This window comes from Phaethon aethereus (genome assembly GCF_964289735.1).
Source record: "Phaethon aethereus genome assembly, chromosome: 1".
Lineage (NCBI taxonomy): Eukaryota > Metazoa > Chordata > Aves > Phaethontiformes > Phaethontidae > Phaethon > Phaethon aethereus.
The window spans coordinates 58398270-58421773 of record NC_138575.1 but is presented as its reverse complement, the minus strand read 5'-3'; the positions used below and the strand labels follow the sequence as shown (position 1 = coordinate 58421773).

The 23504-nt window shown below is 42.0% G+C and overlaps 1 protein-coding gene across 2 annotated transcripts; it reads right to left on the bottom strand.

Annotated features, from left to right (window-relative positions):
• Positions 1-1610: 1610 nt before the first annotated feature.
• On the bottom strand, positions 1611-21075 carry DDX17 (DEAD-box helicase 17). 2 transcript variants are annotated; one of them, XM_082014394.1, is made up of 13 exons: positions 20846-21075; positions 16568-16718; positions 13947-14046; positions 13677-13810; positions 12878-12943; positions 12468-12609; positions 10210-10370; positions 9949-10121; positions 9523-9633; positions 8983-9044; positions 8533-8592; positions 4019-4258; positions 1611-3298 (listed from the first exon to the last, which is right to left on the bottom strand). In XM_082014394.1, exons 1-13 carry the CDS (start codon positions 20887-20889, stop codon positions 2775-2777), a joined length of 1968 nt encoding a protein of 655 aa, XP_081870520.1. In that variant the 5' UTR covers positions 20890-21075; the 3' UTR covers positions 1611-2774. The 2 variants fall into 2 exon arrangements, with proteins under 2 accessions (XP_081870520.1, XP_081870521.1); XM_082014395.1 differs by having other exon boundaries at positions 1611-3295.
• Between the last annotated feature and the right edge of the window lie 2429 nt (positions 21076-23504).

The following is a 23504-nucleotide window of genomic DNA, read 5'->3' as shown; positions in this document are numbered from 1 at the left end:
TAAGAACTGGGAAGAACAGGGCAAAGATGGTTTTACACTCCAAAAATAAAGACAAAGTTCACAATTTATTGACAACAGTGTTTTTATTTATACCTACAAAAGAAAACAAGATGGTATCAAAAGGACAATTTACAAACTAAGAATAGTAACATAGCTCTTAGTATCCTGTGTCTGAACACCACAGATCTATGAATCTCTCAATTCAAGTCTTTATTAGTACAACAGGAATGTGTTCAGAGACCAGCAGGTGTGTGAAACAAGATGCTGATCCCACACAAAGCCACTAACCCTTCCATTGTTCAGAGAAGTCCAAACAGTAAATTGCTTCAGGAAGTGGGAGGGGAGGAGACACCCAACTTACTTGACACTCCCCACAACTTTTACAGGTTGAAAACAAGGCAAACAATACTAGACGCTAATGCTTTATCAACAAGGGCCCTCCGGCTGGTATATGGAACAGAGCAGCAAGCACCAGGTGGGACAGGGGCAGCACATGCCACGGTGCGTTTATGCATTCAACAGTCTGGTTAACACTCTGAGCTGAACCGAGACCCTGGACTTCAGCTGACCTCAACGGCAATAAAGCACTGCAAGACTTGGCATAGTCGTCTACACGTGCACAAGTCGTGTTCCCCCCCCCCAAAAGAAGTGAAAGCTACAGCAAACTAAGGCAGCTTTGGCAGTCCAGAGACACTTTTTAAAGCCAGTCAGTGAGATGTCCTACTCCTACACCCCTCAAACACACTTCTGCATTGAACTCGCAAATTAAAAAAAAAAAAAAAAAAAAGAAAAAAGAAGAGTTCTACATTTGCTTGCAAGGGAGGCCAAAGAAAAATCAGTCAGTGCCTGGATAAACGACATGTTTCTGGCTTTCACTTAACACAAGCAAAGTAACTTCCTGCCCAGGCACTGGAATCAGAAGATGGGACAAAGAAACCAAGGTTCTGGAAGATCTCTCCCTTTTCCCTCTGTGTCAGCAACCTACCTGTGTACTGCACACACACACACACACAAAAGAAAAAAGCGCATTCATCCCCCAAAATTTTACTCTGGGAAGAAATTAAATTAAAAATGAAATAATTTCTGTATAAGCAAGCTCTTTTCCTGGGCTATAAGAAGTTCCACTCTGCTACAGAAGGAGTGGGCTGCCTTGCTCATCCATATGCAAGAACTCTAACAGGATTAAAAAAACCAACAAACACAAACAAAAAAGCCCTGCAGTCTCATAATGCGAAGATTATGCCTCACAAACCAAGAGATGTATCCACTCTTTTGTCATATTATCAGATCAAGAGCAGCCAACTCCTGGTTTCATCTACTGTCTCTGAACCGTCTGGTATTAGAAATAACAAGTCAACAACATGCTTTACTAAAGGGGAAACCCCCTCACACCCACCTTAGCCTGTAAAATAAACAAATTTTATTTACGTATTTACTAAAATTTCACTCTTCTCTAACATTTTCTAAAATGCTACCTACCTGCGAGAGCTCAGCTCAAAGGGACCAATGGAGCAGGGAAATGCACTCAAAAGCCAGGAAAAGCAATAGTGAGAGCAAGGTACAAAAGAAATAAAGCTTCAGAATCAAGATGCACTAACCAGCTTACCGCTTACCTCATGAAAAGGAGATTCCAGGCAATCTCCTCCTCCTCCCTTCCTCCCTCCCCACCCCCCCAACCCACCCTATTCAAACCTCTTAAATTTAACTGTGGAAAACTCTGTCATATTTTTATCCAGCGTAGCGGCATTCAGAACATTCCCCTTGGCAAAAAGTAGTTTGTTTGTGAAGGACAGACCAACAACACACGCTGTTCATCATCTCGGTTCTGTTTAGTTTCTGGGCTCTCAAGTAAGACTTCTCTCCATAAACCCAACAATAGGAATTTGAGAGCAGAAACATTTAAGTATAACCAAGCTCCACCCGTTTGTGATGCTGCAATTTAGCAATCTTAGAGAAAGAACTTACTTGGCTTTACGAAAAAGGATAGCAGCAGTACCTACACTGACCATCTGGTTTTCAGGGATCAAATCCAAGACAGGTTTGGTCTCTGACACTGGGGTTTTAAACCCAACATCCCTACTGCAGGTTGCTACAGGTACCAGAAGATGGGGCCACTGCTTTCAGAGTCGCATAAACTGCCAACAATGTACCTGGGGCATTACTCTGAACACTGCCCAGCTCAGACAAATGAGCAGAGTTTCCTATAGAAAGTCACCTACGATAGATTACAAGCAGTAATAGTGAGCTACTTAAAAAAAAAAAAAAAAAAAAAATTAAGATTAGGAGAAGTGAGCATTGCTCCCTTGCATTTATTATTTTAAATGAAGTGCTTTTTGGCTCCGCAAAGTTTCCCACCTCTCTTGATACTTCCTGAAATTAAGTTAACATGTTCCAGAATAGAAACTTCCTCCCCTCAAAAGCAAGTCTTCACACAAACCTTAGACACCAAGATGATTGAGCTGGGACCTATCTGCCTTATACCCATTTCATTTAGAGAAAATAAAATTTCAAAATTTCCTCAACATGCAAGACAAAAAATAATAAATTTTCCAGTCAACTATATATATCTCTTAAAAAAAAAAAAAAAAGAAAAAAATAAAGAGGACAGGGTCAGTAATGTGGACCGGGGGCCATTTTTGATGGGCTTGAGGGATTTGAATGGTGAATTCTAAGTCTAACCTGCATGAGAGAGACATCACAACGGGAAAGAAGAGAAAGAAAAGGTTCCTTTAAATGCAAGAGGTCTACAACTGGTCACCAGCGGGCGAGTGGTCTCATTTGCGGGAGGGGGGAGGGGGTGGGGGTGGGGGAGGATACTGGTAGGTGGCAGTCTGTCCCATATAGCCCATCACGTTAGTGGCAGGGGGCTGCGGAAACTGTTGTGACATGAGCGGCTGTGGCTGCTGGCCTGAGCGCCCCACCATCCCTGCATACTGCTGTTGGGTAGTGCTCTGTGAGGTTCTCCCAGCGGTGGCAGCTGTGGTGCTGGCACCATAGCCACTAGCACTGTACTCTGCAGTGCCATAGCCACTCGTGCCATAGGCAGCTGCTCCATAGCTCCCTTGAGTGTAACCATACTGGCTCTGTGCTGCCCCAAAAGCAGAATTTGGGCTCCCGTAGGCACTGCCATAGGTCTTGTTGGCTCCGTTGGCATAACTGTCACCACGCTCACGGTCTCTGAAGCCACCTGAGTCTCTCCGGCCCTCTTTCACTCCCCGGAGCCTCCTGTCACACTCCTCCTGGTACATCAGGTTAGGGTTGTTTACTGAACTGCTCGTTCGGTAACGAGAACGACCTCCTGGCGATGGATATATTAAGATTTAGTACCGTGAACAAGTCTTAAACAATGAACTCTGGTACAATTACGCCACCCTTTCTCCCCCTTCTACGTCCACAGTTTTGCCCACAAGGAGCAAGCTCTTTTGACTAAAACTTCCCTGCACAGCTATGCATACAACTCTTAATTTTGCTCAAGGTGTAAATAAGTTCAAAAAGGGTTCTTAATGCATGTGCTTGGAGACGAAGCAGCAGAAGAAATTCAGGACTAAAACTTGGAAATACAAGAAAACTTATTATTCCTTCAAGGAACAGGAGGAAAAAAAGAGGGGGAGGAGGGGAGGGAAAGGAGTCCTTTACAGATTGAAAAGGACAGTCCCTGAAGGTAAAGTCAGTGCATCCCTTTACTGATTTCAATTTTGCATGCGCATGCACAGGCATCCTGTTGCCTGTGCTTAGGTACAAGCTGCAAGGAATTAATTCAAGTGAATTAGCTCTGTGAGGACCTTATCAGGAAAAAAAAATTCTACAGCTAAGGTAAAACAGTGGACTACCTCTTTTATGGACAGAGCTACTGCATCTACATAATGTCTAGAGATCTCAGACACAAAACAGCTTTATTACTAATCTACTCTTTGTTATCTTAGACTTGCATTTACTACTTCCCTACCCTCTTTTAATCTTCCCTCCCTCAAAATGGGGAACCTATTCCCCGTGTATCCCTTTTCCCATGTGCCTTTACCTCCACCACCACCTCCTCCTCCTCTGTGGTCCACAAGCTGCATCAGTTTTGGATTGATGGCTTGATTGGCTTCTTCCAAGACTTTGATAAGCTCCCTGGCTTGTTTCAGGTTTCCTGGTGTGAAGAAGGTGTAGGCAGTACCTTTGTTGGTACTACGTGCTGTACGGCCAATACGGTGCACATAATCTTCAGAGCTGTTCGGATAGTCGTAGTTTATCACAAATTTAACATCTTCCACATCTTGTGAAGTGCCCAGGTGCGAAGCACAGTGAAGGGGTGGGGTTGAGGAAAGGGGAGAAGAAGAGAGGACGTGCCAACGAAAGGTGGGGAGCACGAATGCAGGTGACAGTAATAAGAAAAAAAAAAACAAAGTTAGTAATTGCACGGAATAAATACAAGACAGACTCATCCCAAAAGAGTAGAAGACTCCAGTTTAAGATTGTCAGGAACAAAGATCAGTGTCCTGAAAAACAGCAGTAATTTTAAAGCAGTTTTGCCCTGCATTCAAATTCATCCTCCCCGGAATGCATTTCTCTGTCTTTATGTGTCAAAGACACTGATGTCTGTGAATGAGCTAATTTAATTTCATACTTAAAAACAAAACAAAAAAAAAACAAACACACAAACGAAAAAAAAAACCAACCCAAAACCCACCTACAATCTGTAAAGTGAAAAAGCCACCATCAGACAGAACAAACTGGGGTGGAGGAAGGGCAGAACTGCCATGGTAAAGCTTTTACTCTGTTGGGAGAAGTCTAACAAATAATAACAGTAATGAGATCACTTACCTTCCACTCGGTAACATGAAATAAAAGGCAATCTTAAAAATATTTACTTTTACAGTCCTGATAAAATACAGTGAACTACTTTCCCTAGCCTAAAGCTTAAGACACTCCAATTACATTAGTATTATTCAGACAACTCATTAAAAATTATCCAGACCTAGAATATCTTAACTCGGCTTTATAGTTATCACCAGAATGCATTTGCACTAACATTTCACCATGCTGTTCTGTCCAGTTCTGGCAGGCTTTCATAATTTGGACAATGCTGAATGCCATTAACAATTCCCTACTTCCAGTGTCAAACGGAAGCAGGAAACAAAGTGATCAGATTTGCTTTGTATACAAAATATTAAAATTTAGGAGATCAGAACTGCATGCCTTTTGAGAGTCAGACTTCATAAACTTATGGAACAGAAACAAAGTAAATGTTAGTGCAACACTTCAGTGAAAGCACCTCAAGTACCAAAACCACCTAATTGCTACAATATACAGTACTTTAAAAAGCATGGTATTACATAAGTATCCTAACAGCTCATTAAAAAAAAATTAAAAATCTGCATTTTAAGAGGAATATTCTGAAAATATCCAAGATAAAACACAGATTTTTATGATTTCCTTTCCTTTTTTTGTTGTTTGTTGTTGTTGTTTTAAAGAGAGAAACATTCTCTGTTTGTTACCAGACCGATGCACACTCCCTCCTCCTGTGGGAAACCGCTGCAGCCGATCCCGTCTCTTTGCCTTTTATTTTTGGCGGCCTCCTTTCGAAAACTCCGCCCTCTGACACGGGACCACTGGAGCGCGGGGAGCATGCATCAAGGGTCCATGGCAGCGAGAAGTCCCCACACACGCTCGCTCTGTGAACTGGCTTAGATGCTTCTCTGTAGCCCCATTTGGTTGTGAGGCGCCGGAGAACCTGGGTTCAGGTAAAAGTTTCAGGTCCTCCAACGCTTTTTGTCCCCTATTTGGGGTTCTTGGGGGCAATTGTCAAAAAAATGAAGATACAAAAATTACATCCAAAGGGTCAGACTGCATCTATTGCCCAGACTGCATCAATTTCAAAGGGGTTGTAGTAAAAATAAAAACAAGAGGGTTGTAGTGACAAGAGGGGGACTTTATGTCTGTTTCTTATTACAGCAAAGGAGGGGCTCCTCAGTCTTTGCTGACTCCAAAGTCCCCTGAATCACACCAAAAAAAGGGAGTGAGAAGGCAGGTTTCACAGGGGGCTGCGCGAGTCTCCAGCTAGGGTCCTTGATGCAAGTTTTTTTAAAAAGGGGAAAGTGAAGTAAAGAGAGGGGAGTACATATGACAGATTGCATCTTCACAGCCAGGTGTAACTAGTCTGACAAGCTGCAGGCTACATGATCCTCAGTCAGTCCCGTTTCGCACATCCATCAGTAGCAAGCGACTTGAATTACCACAGAGGTTACAAGGACATGCTTTCCCAGCAGAAAGCACAGGGAATTGTAGCTACCAATGTAGCTGGAACTGACTTGACTGGGGAGGAGCAGGAAGAATGGGAAGGCAGGAAGAGGAAAATGCAAGGGTGTTTTCCAGACTAGAAACTGGTCCTGGTAGAGCACGCAGCTTGCTGAAGAAAGACCAGAGCAAGCACAAGACTCGGCTTCTCCAGTCTAGCATGCTCCAAAGTGTTTGTGCACACTTGCAATCTTCCTGCGCTTTTAGAAGATAATGTAGCAGGATCAAGAACTGAGACTGTAAATCATTTTTGACAGCTACCTGGGAAACATTCCCTTTGTCAGACCATCAGAATATCCTATGGCACAGACAGTCTCCGATTATTAATCAGGAGAGACATAAACTAGCAAACACGCTAGTCTAGAGAGCTGTTTAGACCATCAATGTAGATGTGCCCCCACCCCTGCACTGAGAATGATCTGCAGCTGATATCAAAACTTCTGTTAAAGAAAACGAAACAAAACAAATTCAATGTTTTTAGTTTAATAGACTGAACAAGAAAGTAAAAAAATAAACAAAAAAAAAAAGTCAGTGCAGAGAGAGGACCTCACTCCAGGGAATTATCACAAAGAAGTCATTATGGGACTGAGAACTTACCTGGAAGAAGCTTTTTTGAAACCAATGTTCCATTAGGAAGAGGGAAAGCCCTGGTGACTCAGCCAAAAGGCGCGCGCCCCTGTTTTATGTTATTTAGGTAGAAGCCTTCACCTTCCAGGATCTTGGAGGAAGTCGTCCAGAAGTTTGCCAGTTAAGTGACTTATTTTAAGAAGCAGCAAACTCAGGGCCCCAAAACAAGCAGAGATGTTGTTCAGTAACAAGAAACAGACTCTGGTACCTTTCCCCCTTAGCTCAGGTGAAGTGGAGGATGGGAAGTGGGGAGACTGTTTTCTGAAGTGTTATCCAATTGAGTATTTTTGCGGGGGGTGTTTTTTTGAGGGGGGTGAGGCTGTTTTAAATGTCTAGGCAAGATGCACAAAGAAGCTACCAGCACATAGCAAGCCTGTTTAAAAAATGCTGCTAGAGAAAGCAGCTCTCTTTCATACAAACTGGTTTCAGGCCTCAGTCCCTTCTCCCAACAGGCCCAAGTTCTACCTGCACAGGTCCAGACATGACCCTAGAGGGCAGAGACTGAAGTCCATATAATCACCTCTCTGAGGAAGTGTTGGACATTTTTTGAGGGGGGAGTGGAAGGAGGGGTGAAGGTTATGTGAACAAAGGCTGCCAAGTCTACTAATGGTCTGCCTGTATTAAAGTGACCATATGATGCACAGCACAGCCACCCTTTCAGCATATGAAAAAGAGAGCTCAGATAACTGAGATCTTTAAGCTCAGAAGTATCTCTAGCTGCTATTTGCAATGACTTGCAATAATTTTGTCTAAAATTTACTACAATGAGACATCAATCCCCAAGTAGTTTATCTTCTACCAAACTCAGGGAGGGGGCAACACTCAACATCCATTATTAAACTCTGAGCACTTCAGAAGTCACCCTCCTCTTCTAGAGTGGGCAGATGTATAAGGACTGCACTTAGCACAGTGTTTCAAAACACAAATATGCTTATTAAAAAAAGGGGGCACAACTGATGCATCCAGACAGATCATTTTCATACCACCAGAATAGAGCTGTGCAATTTTGATTCAATTACACATTGGGGTAACACAATGTTAAAGGCCATATATAATCTCAGTGGTCCTGCCTAGAAGGAACACAGAGGAGGGAAGGTTACATGTCAAGACCAAAGATCTGGAGCAGTACTTTCTCAGATGTGAATACATCTGTGGGGTAAACATGCGTGTACACTGGGGTGGGTATGTTCAAATCTGTGGTGTGACATACAGGGAGAATATTAGCTATTTGCTGTTGAAAAGCTCTCCCACAACTTCCTACTTGAACTTTATCTGACACGCTCTGAACTGAGAGCAATCCATCCCTATCATCCAGCAACAAAAGCTGGATTTGGGGAAGAAGTGAGTGTGGTGGAAGGGTTGGGTTGCATAATTGGACGTCTCTTCTCCCTCTTGGCGATCGATTGGTCATGCCTAGGCCTTGCTGCAGACCAAAGCCTGTTCATTAGGAGCAGGAAGAGACTTTGAATATGAAAGAAAAAAAAAAGATTAATGTTAAAAAACGTATTTCACATGTGGGGGAAAATCACGCTTTGAAATTTTTTTTTTTTTAAAAAAAGAAAACATATTTCAGTCCAAAGAAGAAAAATATGCAGCAGTAGGCAAGAGTGGTCTATGTGTACAAACCTAGCCCACGAGATGCAACGTCGGTAGCAATGAGGATAGGAGCCTTTCCAGAACGAAACTCTGTAAAACAAAGCATGCTATGAAGTAAGATTCTTCAAAAGGATAAAGTTACCTGAGCTTGATTTACACTAAATGCTCATTTCTTAAAATCTAGGTAAGATATGTCAATTTCAGAAACCTCAGCAAGTCAGGATATAATGTGTCAAGTATTTTTCAAAATCCAGCTCTCTGGGTTAAGCAATTTTCCTGTTGTGTTTTTGTCAAAAAAAAAAAAAAAGCGCCAATACAAGTACTGAACTTAACAGTACAAAGGCAAAGCAAGTTCTTTTGAAATGTATCTATTGGGTATAGAGACAAAAAAAAACCCCACAAAAACAAACACACCGGAGAAAAGCATGTCTAAGTTATGAGCAGCGGCCTGAGTTATTCTCCCCTCAATGATGGACTCACCATTAAGCACCCAATCTCGCTCTGGCTGACTCTTGTCTCCATGGATACACATAGCTGGCCAACTGCCAAACAGAGATGCGCATTAGTATGGACAGAAAGCACATACATTTAAGGCAACAGGAAATTTTACTGGCATTTTGGTAAAAAGGCAAAAAATAAAAGACTTGATAAGTATTTTATTCCCTGTCCTTCTCTGGCCTGTATCCACCTATCATGCATACTGGCTTGTTTATTGCATGTTAAACCCACCATCTATGTGAACAATCATCTAAATCAAATCACATTTGCTATATTGATACAGTCCTGATCAGCGTATCAGTATTCCGATACACTAAAAGCTGCCCAGCTTACAAATACACCCTCTTGCACTAATGCTTTGATGGGCTGGAACCTTCTGGGAAACTAAGACTGAATTCAGCCAAGAAAGAAGGGACAAGTTGTTCCCAACAATAGCATCATCAACGTTTAAACCTTACTGGTTTTGATTACAATTTCTGTTTTCCACTAGAAACTAGGGGAGGGAGGGGGGAAGCTAATCACCCATCTCTGCGCATCCTTCGAGTGAGATCATCACATCGCCTCTTTGTCTCTACAAAGATGATAGTCTTGTTTTCCTTCTCTGCCATAATTTCTTCCATCAGTTGTATCAGTCTAAAATAGACATGAGTGAAGATGTATATCCACATATAAAAGAATAGAGGAGCACTCTCTCAACTTACATTGAGAACATATACAACGCGTAGCCACATTTAAGTCAGTGTCACACAGAATTTAGGTCTAACCATGCAACGGTATGGTTAGAATACATACAATAGATTAATTACAGGACTTACTTATTTTGTAACACTCAAAGGTTAAATAATACTACAAGCAACTTCACTATTTGGAATTCATATTTGGCCTACAAAGCAATGTAGATTTTTAAGTAAAACCAAAAAGAGTGAAACAGTAGGAAAATCAGCTTACTTATGGTCTTTCTCACTTTCCATGCATACATCCACAATCTGCAGGATATTGTGGTTGGCACTCAGCTCCAAGTTTCCCACATTGATCTGAACATAGTCCTGCAGAAAGTCCTCAGCAAGCTGGCGCACTTCTTTTGGCCAGGTGGCACTCCACATCAGAGTCTGTCTGTCAGGCTACAAAGAAGGGAAAATGGATTTATTTAAGCTACTGGGCTTTGAATGGGAAACCAAGGAAGACTGCCTTTTTACAAGGTTTACACACCCTTATCTGGTCAACAATTTTACGAATTTGGGGTTCAAATCCCATATCCAACATCCTGTCTGCTTCATCCAGCACCAGGTACGTACACCGACGAAGGTTGGTCTTTCCTGCCTCAAGGAAGTCAATCAAGCGACCTGGTGTAGCAATGCAGATCTCCACACCTTCAAAACAGAGTGAGGAAAGAGAGTGAGGCTCTTCATTTGAATGTCAACTGGTATTTTTAGTCAGAATGAATCACCTTCAAGAGCAAAACTGTTTTATAAGAAAAAAAAAGCGCACCACCCTCTTTGTACCCAAGATTGAGTCATTTCAGTAGAAGCCCTAGTTTCTTTTAATATTTTTTTCCATTCTGAAATTACTGTTACAGTGCCATTAGAATAATAAATGCACTGTAGAAGCTAAAAGCTGACTGTCAGAAGACACCAGTGAAGAGCCAAAAATCAGAAGTAAAATAAGCTTTTATTCAAGCTTGACCCACCTTCACCCAGAATTATGCAGTCTAGAGAGCTCTTTAGAAAAACAAGAGCAAACTCCAGCTAAATTCCACATGTTAAGCAAACATTAAGCACTCCTCTTGCTACACAGGACAAATTACTTCCACATCCACTTTTTTGGTTGTTGTTTTTTTATATATAAAGCCAAAGCATGGGCTTTAATACTGAGTAATTCTATACCAATAGTGAGAGACAACCATCCTGCCTTTATCCGTTACCATAAAAACAGAATCCAAATATTCATTAACTAATATCAGATATAGCAATTTATGCACTCCTTAAAAGGAGGGACTAGTTTCCACCAATTCCCAAATCTTACAGGCGGGTCCTTCAGTGTCACTGACGTCCACAGAACGTAAGTTTAGGGAAGGGGAGGGGGGAGGGGCAGAAAGTAAAACCCCAAAAGCTTTCTTGATACTGCACTTACAGATGCAGAGTATTTTGTGGCAACCCAGATCTTTTTGTTTTTACTTGGACTCCTCAGAGCTGACAAAGCTAGGCATACTTCTAGTTTCTATAAAGCTCATGCACGAATTAGATTTCTAATGGAGCCACTGGTCTGCCAGGGAGACTAAATAAACTGCAATCTCTGTTGTCAATGATGTACTCCTCCAAAGTAAATTCACAAAATACCCAAAAGATCACAACTGGGGAAAAAAAAAGTTTTCTGGGCTCTAGCTATTTAACAATCTTTGCTGCAGAAAATACTAAGCAATCATCCAGAAGAGAGTAACACCTGAACAAACTGAAAGCACTGAACCTGCCCACATCCCCTAACCAAAGCATTTTCTTCATAAGCAGAATACCTGTTTCCGCACACTCTAGAAAGTTGTGCGAAAACCCACCAAGCTGATCCTCTCAAACGCTCTTCACATAACCTTTGACATCTCCATTTAATTGAAATGTACTACCATTTTCATGAACAGAGCTATCCCATAGCCTTCTACCATGCATGCCTTTATCCTACTGCTGCAATTTTCAGTAATGACTTCAAACTGCAGTGGAAAGTAAAATTTTCTGATTTCTTGAGTGGATCTGTATATATAAGCTTACCTTGATAATACTTCTTACATCTTTTCATATAATTCTATTACTTTTTTTTTAATCCAGTGAACATGAAAGCCATCAGCACATTCCTGCATTTGAAATTATATGTAACTAGCCCTTGATATGAAGGTCACTAGAGCACTACTGTGTTACACTGGTTGCTGTAGAACCATGGTTCCTCATCATGCCAAACTCCAGCCCCTTGCTATGTACAGAAAGGCAGTTACAGAACATTATGGGGTACATGGACAGAAATAGGGCTTAGTGCTTAAGAACAATAAAAAGACCCAAAACCCACTGTCTAAAGAAGTTTATATACATTCAGAAGTTAAGTTTGACTATTTGAACAAGCTTGCGCAGAAAACTTGCAATCTGGCTTTAGAAAAAGCATTCCTTAAGCTTGCTGCTGCTGCTGTGTTTCCTCAAAATAACCTGTTCTCTTTCTGGTAAGTTTCCTTTCCCCCTTGGTACGTCCTGATGATCTTTGCAAGTGGAAAGCTCAAAGAGAAAATGGAAAGGAAATCTAATATCCAAGTAAGTCGCTACACAACAAAGAACAGGAATACTGCATGTACTACCATTGTAACTGGAGAAAGAGATAGCCATTGATCCACACACACCCTCCTCCAAACAGGTTTTAAGAAGATTGTTGTATTTTTACAAAGATTTTGTAACACCATCTCCTCCAGAAACTGCAAACACGCGTTTTAAAATTACCTCTTTCTAGATCTCTGATTTGGGGACCTTTGGGTGCTCCTCCATATATGCAGGTACTCTTCAGTCTTGAACATTTGCCATAATCATCAGCTACCTGCTGCACTTGCTGGGCCAACTCTCTAGTAGGTGCTAGAACCAGACACTGCAAAAGGAATCGATTCAGGATAGCCAAGCTGCACACGCATCCCTAACTGAAGGGCTCCGCACAGATACCATAAGCGAAGTTGGACCATCTGCTCTTTATTAGCTAAAACATTTAAATGTATTTAGACTATGTCAGCAACTGCACAGAATTTCAACTGAGTGGGATGTTCACATTGTGATAGCAAACATTTCTCTACTTACTATTCTGATATACCAATTGAAGCATGCGATACACACAATAAGTAAGAGAATCAACAAGCACTTACAATTGGGCCATCCCCTCTCTCCAAATATGGCTGGTGGTTGATGTGCACAATCGCAGGCAACAAGTACTAAAACAGAAGAACTTTAAGTCAAGACACAGGACTTTGATATTCAGCGCCAATGATCACCTGCCACAACAACTGCACCATGGCAAGAGTCCATTTAGCATAACAATCCCTTCAAGAAGCCAACACCTGATGTGAGAGACAGCAAGAAACCTTGGCTATATAAAAATTGTGATTCTGCAAAACCAAATACTTGTTATCCAACAGAACATGAGATTTTCAGAGCTGCTGACTGACCACACCTGCTTTGACATGAGCACAAAATACAGTTGCTCAGCACCTCTGAAAGAAAGGCTCATTTAAATTTGGAGTCTAAGTTAATAGAATCAAGCAATCTTGGCTCTAACCAATGCTTTTCATCAACAATAAAATTCCTTCTTAAGCACTGGAGATAAAGTGAAGACTCAACCATTCTTTACTTTAACTTGCACAATTAATAAAACAAACAGGCTAAAGAACACATGCTGCTTTTAAAACCACAACGTAAGTACAGAACAAAGAGAAGCGACTAAGCATCCAAAAAGACAAGACACACAAAATACATGCCTGTGAATAAGACGGGCTAGTTGAGATGAGACTTAAGTCTCACCCATGATGCAATAAAGCAAGATTTAAAAACATGTAATCACGTCCCTTTATGCCTGTAGTACTGACAAGTCAAAAAAACTACTAACAACTAGGTAATTTTTGCAAAGTGACTAGGAAAACTAACCAAATAAAAGGGAAGAATACATACTGCTAGTGTCTTCCCAGAGCCAGTCTGCGCAATGCCCACCATATCACGACCGCTGAGGGCTAGTGGAAAGCCTTGGCACTGAATTGGAGTGGGTTCTGTGAAGTTCTGGTCCATCAAGGCATCCATTACATACTCTAAGAATTTAAGAAAAGAAAAAATTTCTTAAAGGATAACTGAGGCTTCAGAAGACCTTTCAGAAAACAGAACAGGCCTAAACAATTATTGGTTTTGAGTAATCCTCGTTCTCTTAAAGAATGGCAAAATACTTACGCGGAAAGCTACACTGGTGGAAGGCAAACACAGGCTTGGGGCAGCCCTCCATTCCTCGAATTGTTATCTCTTTCTTTCTTCGCAATTCTTCAACTTCATACTATTTATGTGAAAAAAAAACATGAAGACAAGCATCAAATGCCAGCACGAACTTAATTAACTTAAAGTTAATAGTTTCTAACTATTAACTCACTTCACACCTCTAGATAACACCTTCATTAGCGAACTGAACTGAGATAGAGATCTAAGAAGGACCCCTTTCCTAAGGATTTCATCTTGAAATTGAGCTATCACATAGCTTCCGCAATATTCAGAGGTATGAGCTATCTATATAGTCTAGAAGGATTAATGTGTCTCTTCTTCCAACCAGTCCTTTTTAATGAAAAGTGTATTAATACAGTATTTTTTTTTAAGAATTTTACTCTTCTTCCAGAGGCCAGAAATGATCAACAGCCTCAAAAGTGATCAGAAACAGAGGATCAGATAAGAAACATGTTTTACGTGGCAGTGCTAAGAACTGAACAAAATAAATAGGTCCTTAATATACTACAAACAAGCAGAAGGCAGGGCAGTCACCCTCCTTCAATTAACACATTCCAGAGGTGGTTAAATACAGAGCTGTTGCTGGACAACTTGTAAGTCAGAAATGTTGCTTGGAATCTTTTTGGAACACCAGCACCTTTTTTACACATGAAAGAAGCCCAGGCAATGTCATAACGATACCCTAAGACCTCACAATTTTTTAAAATAATAGAACTTCTTGAAATATTTCTGAAATGTGTATCTACATAAGCATAATTTTAGGATTAGAAAAAGTGTTTCATTTCTGTCTAGGTTATCTTGCTCATCCAACTGCACTTTGCAACATGCTTCCACATTTTATGATCTTATTCTAATGCTCATTAAAAATCAACAGAAAGATACACATCAATACCAAACACGCACTTTATCCAAAGCAGTAAGTTTGCTATTTGTGACAATCTCCTGAGCTTGAATGAAAAGGCAGAAAAAGAAAACTTCTGGAAAAAAATGTGAAAACCCTTTTAGTTGGCTAAGGCAAAGACAGCTACAGCAGCTAACACTAACTGTGATTTAGTAGTTCAAGTTGTTGTCTTTTTAAAAAGCCAATGCCTCCTTCAAGTTCTTTATGCCATATAAATACCTCATGAATATTTCACATCAAGATTCATAAGTCTATGTAATTGAAGAAGAACATTTTGTTTGTTCATTTCCCTGTGTTAAGAATGAAATATCTTAATTTCTAAATATAAAAAGATACTGAAGAGGGGGAAAAAAGATTCTAGACTCAACTTGGGTAGAAACGGGAGATTATCTACAGAGTAAATACAAAGTACTGCATCCAGTTTTGAGCCCCAGTGTAAGCAGGGCATTGTTTTAACAGAGCATGTCCAATTATGGGGGGAAAGCTAGAAGCTGCAGTACGGACAGTACGAAGAAAGACTGGAAGCACTGGATTTGTTTAGCTTGGGAAAGAGAAGCTGGTGAGGGGTCTGGAGCACAAGTCTTATGAGGAGCGGCTGAGGGAACTGGGGTTGTTTAGTCTGGAGAAGAGGAGGCTGAGGGGAGACCTTATCGCTCTCTACAACTACCTGAAAGGGGGTTGTGGCGACGAGGGTGTTGGTCTCTTCTCCCAAGTAACTAGTGATAGGACAAGAGGAAATGGCCTCAAGTTGCGCCAGGGGAGGTTTAGATTGGATATTAGGAAAAATTTCTTCACTGAGAGGGTGGTCAGGCATTGGAACAGGCTGCCCAGGGAGGTGGTGGAGTCGCCATCTCTGGAAGTGTTCAAAAAACGTGTGGATGTGGTGCTTCAGGACATGGTTTAGGGGACATGGTGGTGCTGGATTAATGGTTGGACTTGATGATCTTAAAGGTCCTTTCCAACCTAGTGATTCTGTGATTCTGTGAATTTAACTGCTACTTTAGCAACCCATAGGGTAGTTGAAAAAGAAGATGTTGCAAATAACTGGGGGGGGGGGGGGGCGGGGCGGAAATACCTTAATGAGAAACATTAAGCCCGGGGACAGCCACCCAGAGAGGATACAAATGCTCCCCGTTCCCTGTCCCTAGGGATATTCAAACTCAAAAGGACAAACGTACTAAGCAACCTGCTCTAGTCTTGCAGTGAGTCCTGCTCAAAGCAGAGGATTAGACTAGAGATCTCCCATGGCCTCTTTCAGCCTGAATTCTTACGATTAAATATTTTTAACATTTTTTCAAATGTTTCTCTTACATTTCTGCCACTCTTAGTTCATTATTGTAAGGTTCTTCCAGGGCCTCCCCAGTACTGCAACTCTCAAGTCCTCTAAGTCTTATCTACGGTGACGAATAGCTCAACCAGACAAGCACTATGATGAATTACAAATGATCAAATGTAAAATACCTTGTATAAAAACAGCTAAGAGCAGAAGCATCATCTTTGCCAGCATTAAATACTGAACGTAACTAGGACCTGTATCCTGCAAAGTACACACATGCCAAACATGCTTAATGAAGAGACAGTTTGATTACACACTGTCCCAGACTTCCTAGGACAAGGTTTTCCACTTGTGAGATTTTCTGTTGTAGGCAAAATGAACAGACAGAATCTGAAAACTTACTGGAGTAAGCCTGGCCACTTCCGGATGTTCCACATAAAAATTCTTCTCAAACTTGGGCAGTTCATTTAAATCCCACTTTTTCTTACGTAAACGTTCCCCCGGATTACCAAATTTCTTTGGAGGGAGAGGACCTCCACGACTTGCTCCAAACCTGGGAATATCAATGTTATTTATAAAAAAAAGAAGAATATTTAATTACTCTAGAATTTGCAGGTTTCTTAAGCATTTTCCACTCTCTTTTCCCCACGTTGACACATGAGCACAACATTCTAGCAAAAGTCGTATCCCCAATCACTATGATGGCATTCAACTTCTTGTAATAACATAAGCCTGCCCTAAGTCAGTTGTAAACCCAAAGCCATCTCAAAGTTTCCTTCCAGTAGAGTCATTTGTAAGTCACTGCTTTAAAACTCCTGTCTCTAGGTTTCTACCTCAAGGTTCCCTCCCTCTGGACAATGGTGTAGGTACAGCTACAGCACTTACCTTCCCTTGAAACTGGCAGTACACTTAAAACATGGTTAGATGAAAGGGATGAGAAAAATCTGATCCCAAATTCCTTGTATCTCTCTCAAGGTCAGTTTTACACAAAAATAGCTACTTCACTGTCCCGTTCCCCCGCCCCCATCTCGTTTCCTGTCGTATAAAGATAAAAACAGTAAAGAACAGAAAGTAAAGAAGTCCAGCCAAAAATGCAAGTCCATCTGTAATTCTGAAACCAAACCAATTAAAAATACAATAAAAAATTTTTAAACCAGAATCTAATGGGGGAGAAAGGAAAAGAAAAAAAAAAGTACCTGGGGAAAAGCTTTTTATGAAGACTCAAGAGAGTACAAAGCTATGAATGACTATTCTGCTAAAAATTTCCTACCTAGCAGAACTACTCAGAAGCTACTTCTCTTTCTCCCTCACATAAGTTTTCTTCACCCAGTTAATTTAATACACTTAAGAAGGTTAAGAACTAACTGTAATGACCAACTGATGCATTAGACAAAACATGAGCCATGAGCTTCTGGCAATAATCTGTAAGAGTAACTGAAAACTGAGTGGCATAAAATGATTATTTACTGTAAATATTATAACTTTTTTTTATTTTAAAATATATAATTTACAGCTCTTTCAATAATATCATACAAATCCAGAATTTGGAAAAGTACCTTCTGCTATCAGGTCAAATTTCATCCTAATTCAGGTTCTGGTTAATAAAGCTACCTCTTTTTGCAAGACACAAATTCATGAGCAATGCCTGTTTAAAACATGACTTTTATTTAGACAGCAAATCCAAAGTGTCTGCACCTTACCCAGGCAGGTCCACTAGTAAATAAAAAACTATTAACGAAACAAACCGAAAGCAACAAAAATCCAAAAGCAATCTTCTCACACTAGTAACTTGGGGCGGGAATTGCTAAAAAATGAAGATAATCTGAAATAAATTTATGAATTAAGTCCAAGACTATCTGTTCAAACATTAATGGCATTTTCGTTCTAAATCACTTCCCAGGGGAAACTACAAATGACAGTCATTAAGAGACTAAAAAAAAAGGGTTACATTGTTGGAAAAGCTAAGTATGGTAGATATAATTTAACTTAAAACCTGCTAAGTAAGTTTTAAAATATTTGCTTTGTTGCAACTGTTTCATTAAGTCTCTTCCCTCTCCTATAAATATCCCTTATTCTCCCATCAGTATGTCCCCCAGATACCTCAGATGGCATGCATAAATCAGCAATTTTTATAATATGTAAAGACTATGAAACACAACTTCAAAAATTAAACTTTTTTTTTTAAACTTTGTCATGAAAGAAAAGCATAGATTTTCATTTACAGGGACATTCACCTTTACTGAGGATGTCTGCTACTGATCATACTAACTTGGGGTCAAAATGACAACTATTTCTGTATTCAAATAGTTCTAACAAACCCCAGTCTCACTGAAGTCAACTGGAGGTTCAAAGGGTCAATGAAAGGAAGCATATGGAGGAAGTGATTGCAAGACTGGACACTGAAACAGCTGGGTACTATGAATATTTGCTCCACAGCTATCCAGAAGGAAGAACTGATAGATTTTACATAGAAGTCACATAGCTTCAGTTCCCCATTCTTATACACCATATGGCAATATGCTGACCTGAAAGATGTGAGCCCTGCAGCAATCCTCAAACACTGCCTCTGCTGACGTTTATCAGCTAAACTGGCAATAACTGACACCTTACATTCCAATTACAAGCAAAACGAGATTCCAATTCCAGTTAAACTGATGTAAAGCTAAGATTATTTCACTGATTTGCCAACAGTTCTCTTTTCAAGTGTAAATTCAGACTGACTCAAAACATTCTTCCCTAATACTACTATGCCATCATTTCTGGAACGGAACACAGTGAATTTGTTAAACTCCAGACAAAACAGTACAACCTTGCGTTCTAAGAACTCACCTACAACTTGTTCCCGACAGCAGGAAAACAGAAAGCCTGTATTTGTTTAGCCTATGAAAGAATCAGCACTGAGAAGCTGACAAACTTTTAAATGGCACTTAACCAGCATGCTGGGTGGCCCAAAATTTTACAGAGGTTATTTATTAAGTATGATGGCTTAGTGGTTACAAATACTTTTACACATTAAATAGACACGTATAACAAACTGAATCCTGATGCATTAAAACTTCCAGCATAATCTGCCAAGAAAACCATTTTCCATGCAAATGTCAAAAAACTTCACAAAGAAGCATGTACGCACTCCTTTTACTTATGCAAAACCCCTCATCTAAAAGCAAAGCATCCACGTATAATTAAAGCCTTTACACAAAATGAGATTACACAAATTCTAAGGCATGCCACGTGCTGTGACTGTGCTTTGGACAGTGTTCTTTTAAGTAACTGTATATAAACCTGCATACTCAAACTCACTTACTAAACTCCAAAAACAGCTGGGGTCTGAACTCTCTCAGACTTGCCAAAGCGTTTACTCCAATGTCCTTGTGTTAACCTAAGCTGGAAATCTCATAGTGGAAAAAACACCAGACCCCTCCTCTCTGTGAAAAAAATGAAACTATCTTTTCATTTCAGAGAGTGAAATGTGGGCGTAAGATAAAGCAAAGATACAACTATCTCTCTCCACAGACGATGAGAAACTAAATGTTAAAATGCATTGCAACATATAAACAAAACATCCCTGAATCTCCCAGCAGGGAGGGAAAATAAGGAGGGGGGAAAAAAAAAAAAGAGAAGATTCATTAACCGAGATCTAATCTGCCATATTGAGAATAACAAAACAGACACTATACGTTTATTGTTAACCCTTGAGAATGGAGCTCTAACTAATTGCAATCTAAAGGACAGAAAACACCACTGTCCTAAATTAGTTCTAACTTTCTCTTTAAAAAGGCCTGGGAAGAACATCTCATTACTTTCAACCCTTACAAAAACCCCAAGTCTCAAGCTACTTATCTACTATAATGCTATTGTATTTATTGCTGCCATGCTCAGAAGGAAAAAACAATACAATCAAACCTGCAAAGACCTCTTCCAAGCCAAGCTTCCTTTGAATAGGAGAATCAAGAGTATGAAGCACTAGGCCTCTGCAGTGCCACACAGACAACTCCTGTTTGACTGCTACGTAAGCTTGGTCATGCTCATTAAGTGTGGTCCAGGGCCATGTTTACCGAGATCACCCTCCCGAGTGTCCAAGTTCCCTACACGGCAGCAGTTTTCAATCTCATTTCCTCTCACGACAAGCCTGGGAGTGCAACTGAGAAAGATCTTTCACCAACTGCCATCTTTCCAGTAAGTCTGAAGGAGCAATGACAACCAGAAGGGCAGTGTACAACCACCCTTGCCAGGGCCACCAAGACCTTCGTGGCTCGCGGGGGGTCAGGGGGGAAGTATGGTAAAGAGGGCTGGCAGAAAATAAATTAAGAGTAGGGGGAGAAAGAAAAAGGCAGGCCTTAAAACTGCAAGCAAGGCACACACGGTTACACATGAACGATGGAAAAGCTAAATTAAAAAAAAAAGTAAACAAAACCAAAAAAACAATCCACCACCACCCCCTGCTGCGAGAACCGTACTAATAATGTCCCCAGCTCCCCCCCACATGATAATTTTTAGGGCAAAAGCTCCCCCCAATACCGCAAGCAGAACGCGTCCCCCCGCCTCCTCTCCAGCCCTCCTCCCACCCGGCCCCCAGCACGGGAGAGACGGTTCCCTCCACCGCCCCCACGCCGTGGTGACCCACGCCGCGCCACCCCCCACCCTAGCCTTCCTTCCCCCCCCCCCCCCCCCGCCCCTTACCCGCCGCGGTCTCGGTCGCGGCCCCGGTCCCCGAAGCCCCTCATCGCCCCCGGAGGGGTGGGAGAAAGGCAGCGGAACGCCGGCCGTGGGGACGGCGAGGGACTGGGGGTACGGGGAGACGGTCCAGCCAGGGGCGGCTGTGTCTCGGAGGAATCGCTTTGCGCCACCTCGCTTCTTTGGTGGGATACAAAAGGAGAAGAGGTGGTCAGTGGGTCAGAGACCCGCTGGACGTCGGCGGAGGGAACGGCGGGGCTCTCGGTCGGCTCCAGGGCCCGTGAAGTATGGAGACACCAGCGTCTTCTTCCTCCGGGCTCCCGGCACAAAATGGCTGCCGCCGCCCCAACCCGCTTCAGTTACGTTACGAGCGGCCCTACACTGCGTAAGCTGCGGCCCTCCAAAATATCTACGCCTATTCCCGGAAACCAACTACGCCCTAAGCGCGCTTGGTGAAACAGTGCTCCGCGCGGCAGGCAGGGTACGAAAGGTACGTAGCGTTCTTCACTTGAGCCGGGCCCCCGCGTGAGGAAGGGAGGGAGGAGTGTAACGCTCTCCTTATTCCTCAAAGTCTGTTACGCAAGGAGTCAAGCCCGTAACCACTTCTGGACAGCAGGGAAAACCAAGGCCGAGGCGTACGTTACGTAAGTAGACGGAGTACGCAAGGCGCGTAACTCAGGCGGGCGTAGGGCAGGAAGAGCCCGTGCGTTTTGCGTAAAATTCTTCCGCGGGTTGTGTAGGCAGGGTTGGTGAAGGGTCGGAGGATTACGTTAATTTTGGAGCGTAGTCGGGTTTGGAGAATACGGCCTTTTGCCTACGCGCCCGCTGGCCCCGTGGAGGGTGGCAGCGGGTCTGAGGAGACAATAACGGGGCGGTGGGTGCCCGGCACGGCGGAGGCGAAAAGCGACCCCTCGGCCCTTCGCGGCGGCTCCGGCGGGGCCGGGTTTTTCCTTCGCTTTTTTTCCCTGGCAGATCACTAAGGGGGATCTTGGCGCGACGCTGGGGCAGGAGCGGGAGTGACTGCAGCCATGATGTTTGCGTTTGCCTGAGTGCCAGGAGGCCGGGAGAAAATGGCATAACGGGCCCCAACATGGGTGGTCACACGCACTTCTCGGCAGCTGCAGGAGGTTCATGGAAACCTCTCCTGAAAGCAAACTGGTAAAATTCACCCCTTCGCTTACTGTGGCATTACTGCAAGTGATGGAAGAAATGTTTTGAAGTACTTGAAGGACAACAGGCACGGCACAGACATTACGTTTATGGCCTGCTAGCCTTTGACTCCCCAAATCGACCCCGAGACTCCTAGCAAAGACCTAAAATAAGCCATGAGGCAATTACGTGGCATACACCGTAAGTTCTTTAGAGCTGTGCGTGTACTTCCAGCACCTACCGACAAGTAGCCAGACGGTCCGTCCTGGCACCAGCAGCAGTGTCTGGTGGGTGATCTGCATACACCAGCCAAATCAAGCCTTGGCCCAACCCGCAGTTGCGTTATCGGCAGTGCTTTCTGGGCCATCAGATTATCAAAAAACAGTTACATTGGCAGAAGGGAAAGCAAGTCCTCTTTACTTTCAGACGCTTGGAAACAAATAACAGCCTGGAAGGAGCAAAATTATTTACCGTTTTAGTTTTACTTGCTGTATGTAGGGCGTATGTGAGAAAGCAAAAAGCAATCTTGGTGCTTAAAATAAAATATTGGAAGAAACAGAGGCCTTTCTAAGTGGGTGGGAGGGAGTCAAGTGACACTGTAAGCTCTTGCTGACACTCAGGTACTTGGCTATTAGAGATGAATGCTTGGTGTGGGAAAGACTGGCACATGCAAAGAATGAGCCGTTACATTAAACGACAACGGCTGATCCATTCCTGCCTTTCTCACCTGCCTTTGTCTCTCTAGACTTCTCTCCACTGTGAAAAATAGTGCTTTACTGTAGGAAAAATACAAAGATATGTGAAGAAACCACTCAAGAAAGGCAAACTCTCTAGCTCTGTCATGAGGTAAACTCTGGCTACAGTGTCAGGCTTTTCTTGGATGAATTTCTGGTCATTGCTGCCTTTTTACTTCATGTTATCTTACATGCATTCATTAATCTAAATGGAAAAAAGTCTCACGTCAGTGAGGATAAGCTCTGTAACCAGACACCAAAGTTTGACCCATTCTAATTAGCATTTTTATACAAGAGGATGAAGTAAGGCTTTCGCTTAAGGCATCTAAAATACAAATTGTTGAGTTTATTTTAAAACAAGAAATTCCATGGAGGTAATGCAAAGTAAATTGGTATTTTGTCCCTTGATCCCCCATTTCTCTCTTTACTCCCGGCTTCTTCTTTTGCCCGGCCCCTCCCCGTGACAAACATCTCTGGCTAGTTTGGAGCCATACCGGCACTGGCTGGCCAGGCAGAACGCTCTCTTGGCAAGTGAAGTCATAAGGGCCTTTCCCTCGGTGTCAGTACTGGTGCCAGCCTCTCTCCCCTGTTTAGCCACTGTTTTTGTTTTCTTCTGCTTTATAATAATAAAAATAATCATAACAACAACAAGAATAATAATAAACTTTACTATTCTTACTTTAGTAGGTGAGGCTATTATGAGGCAATATATAAAGTAGATGAGGCAATTATATAAAGTTTTATTTCTTTAGAGAACTAGACAAAAGATTTTGAAATGTTGG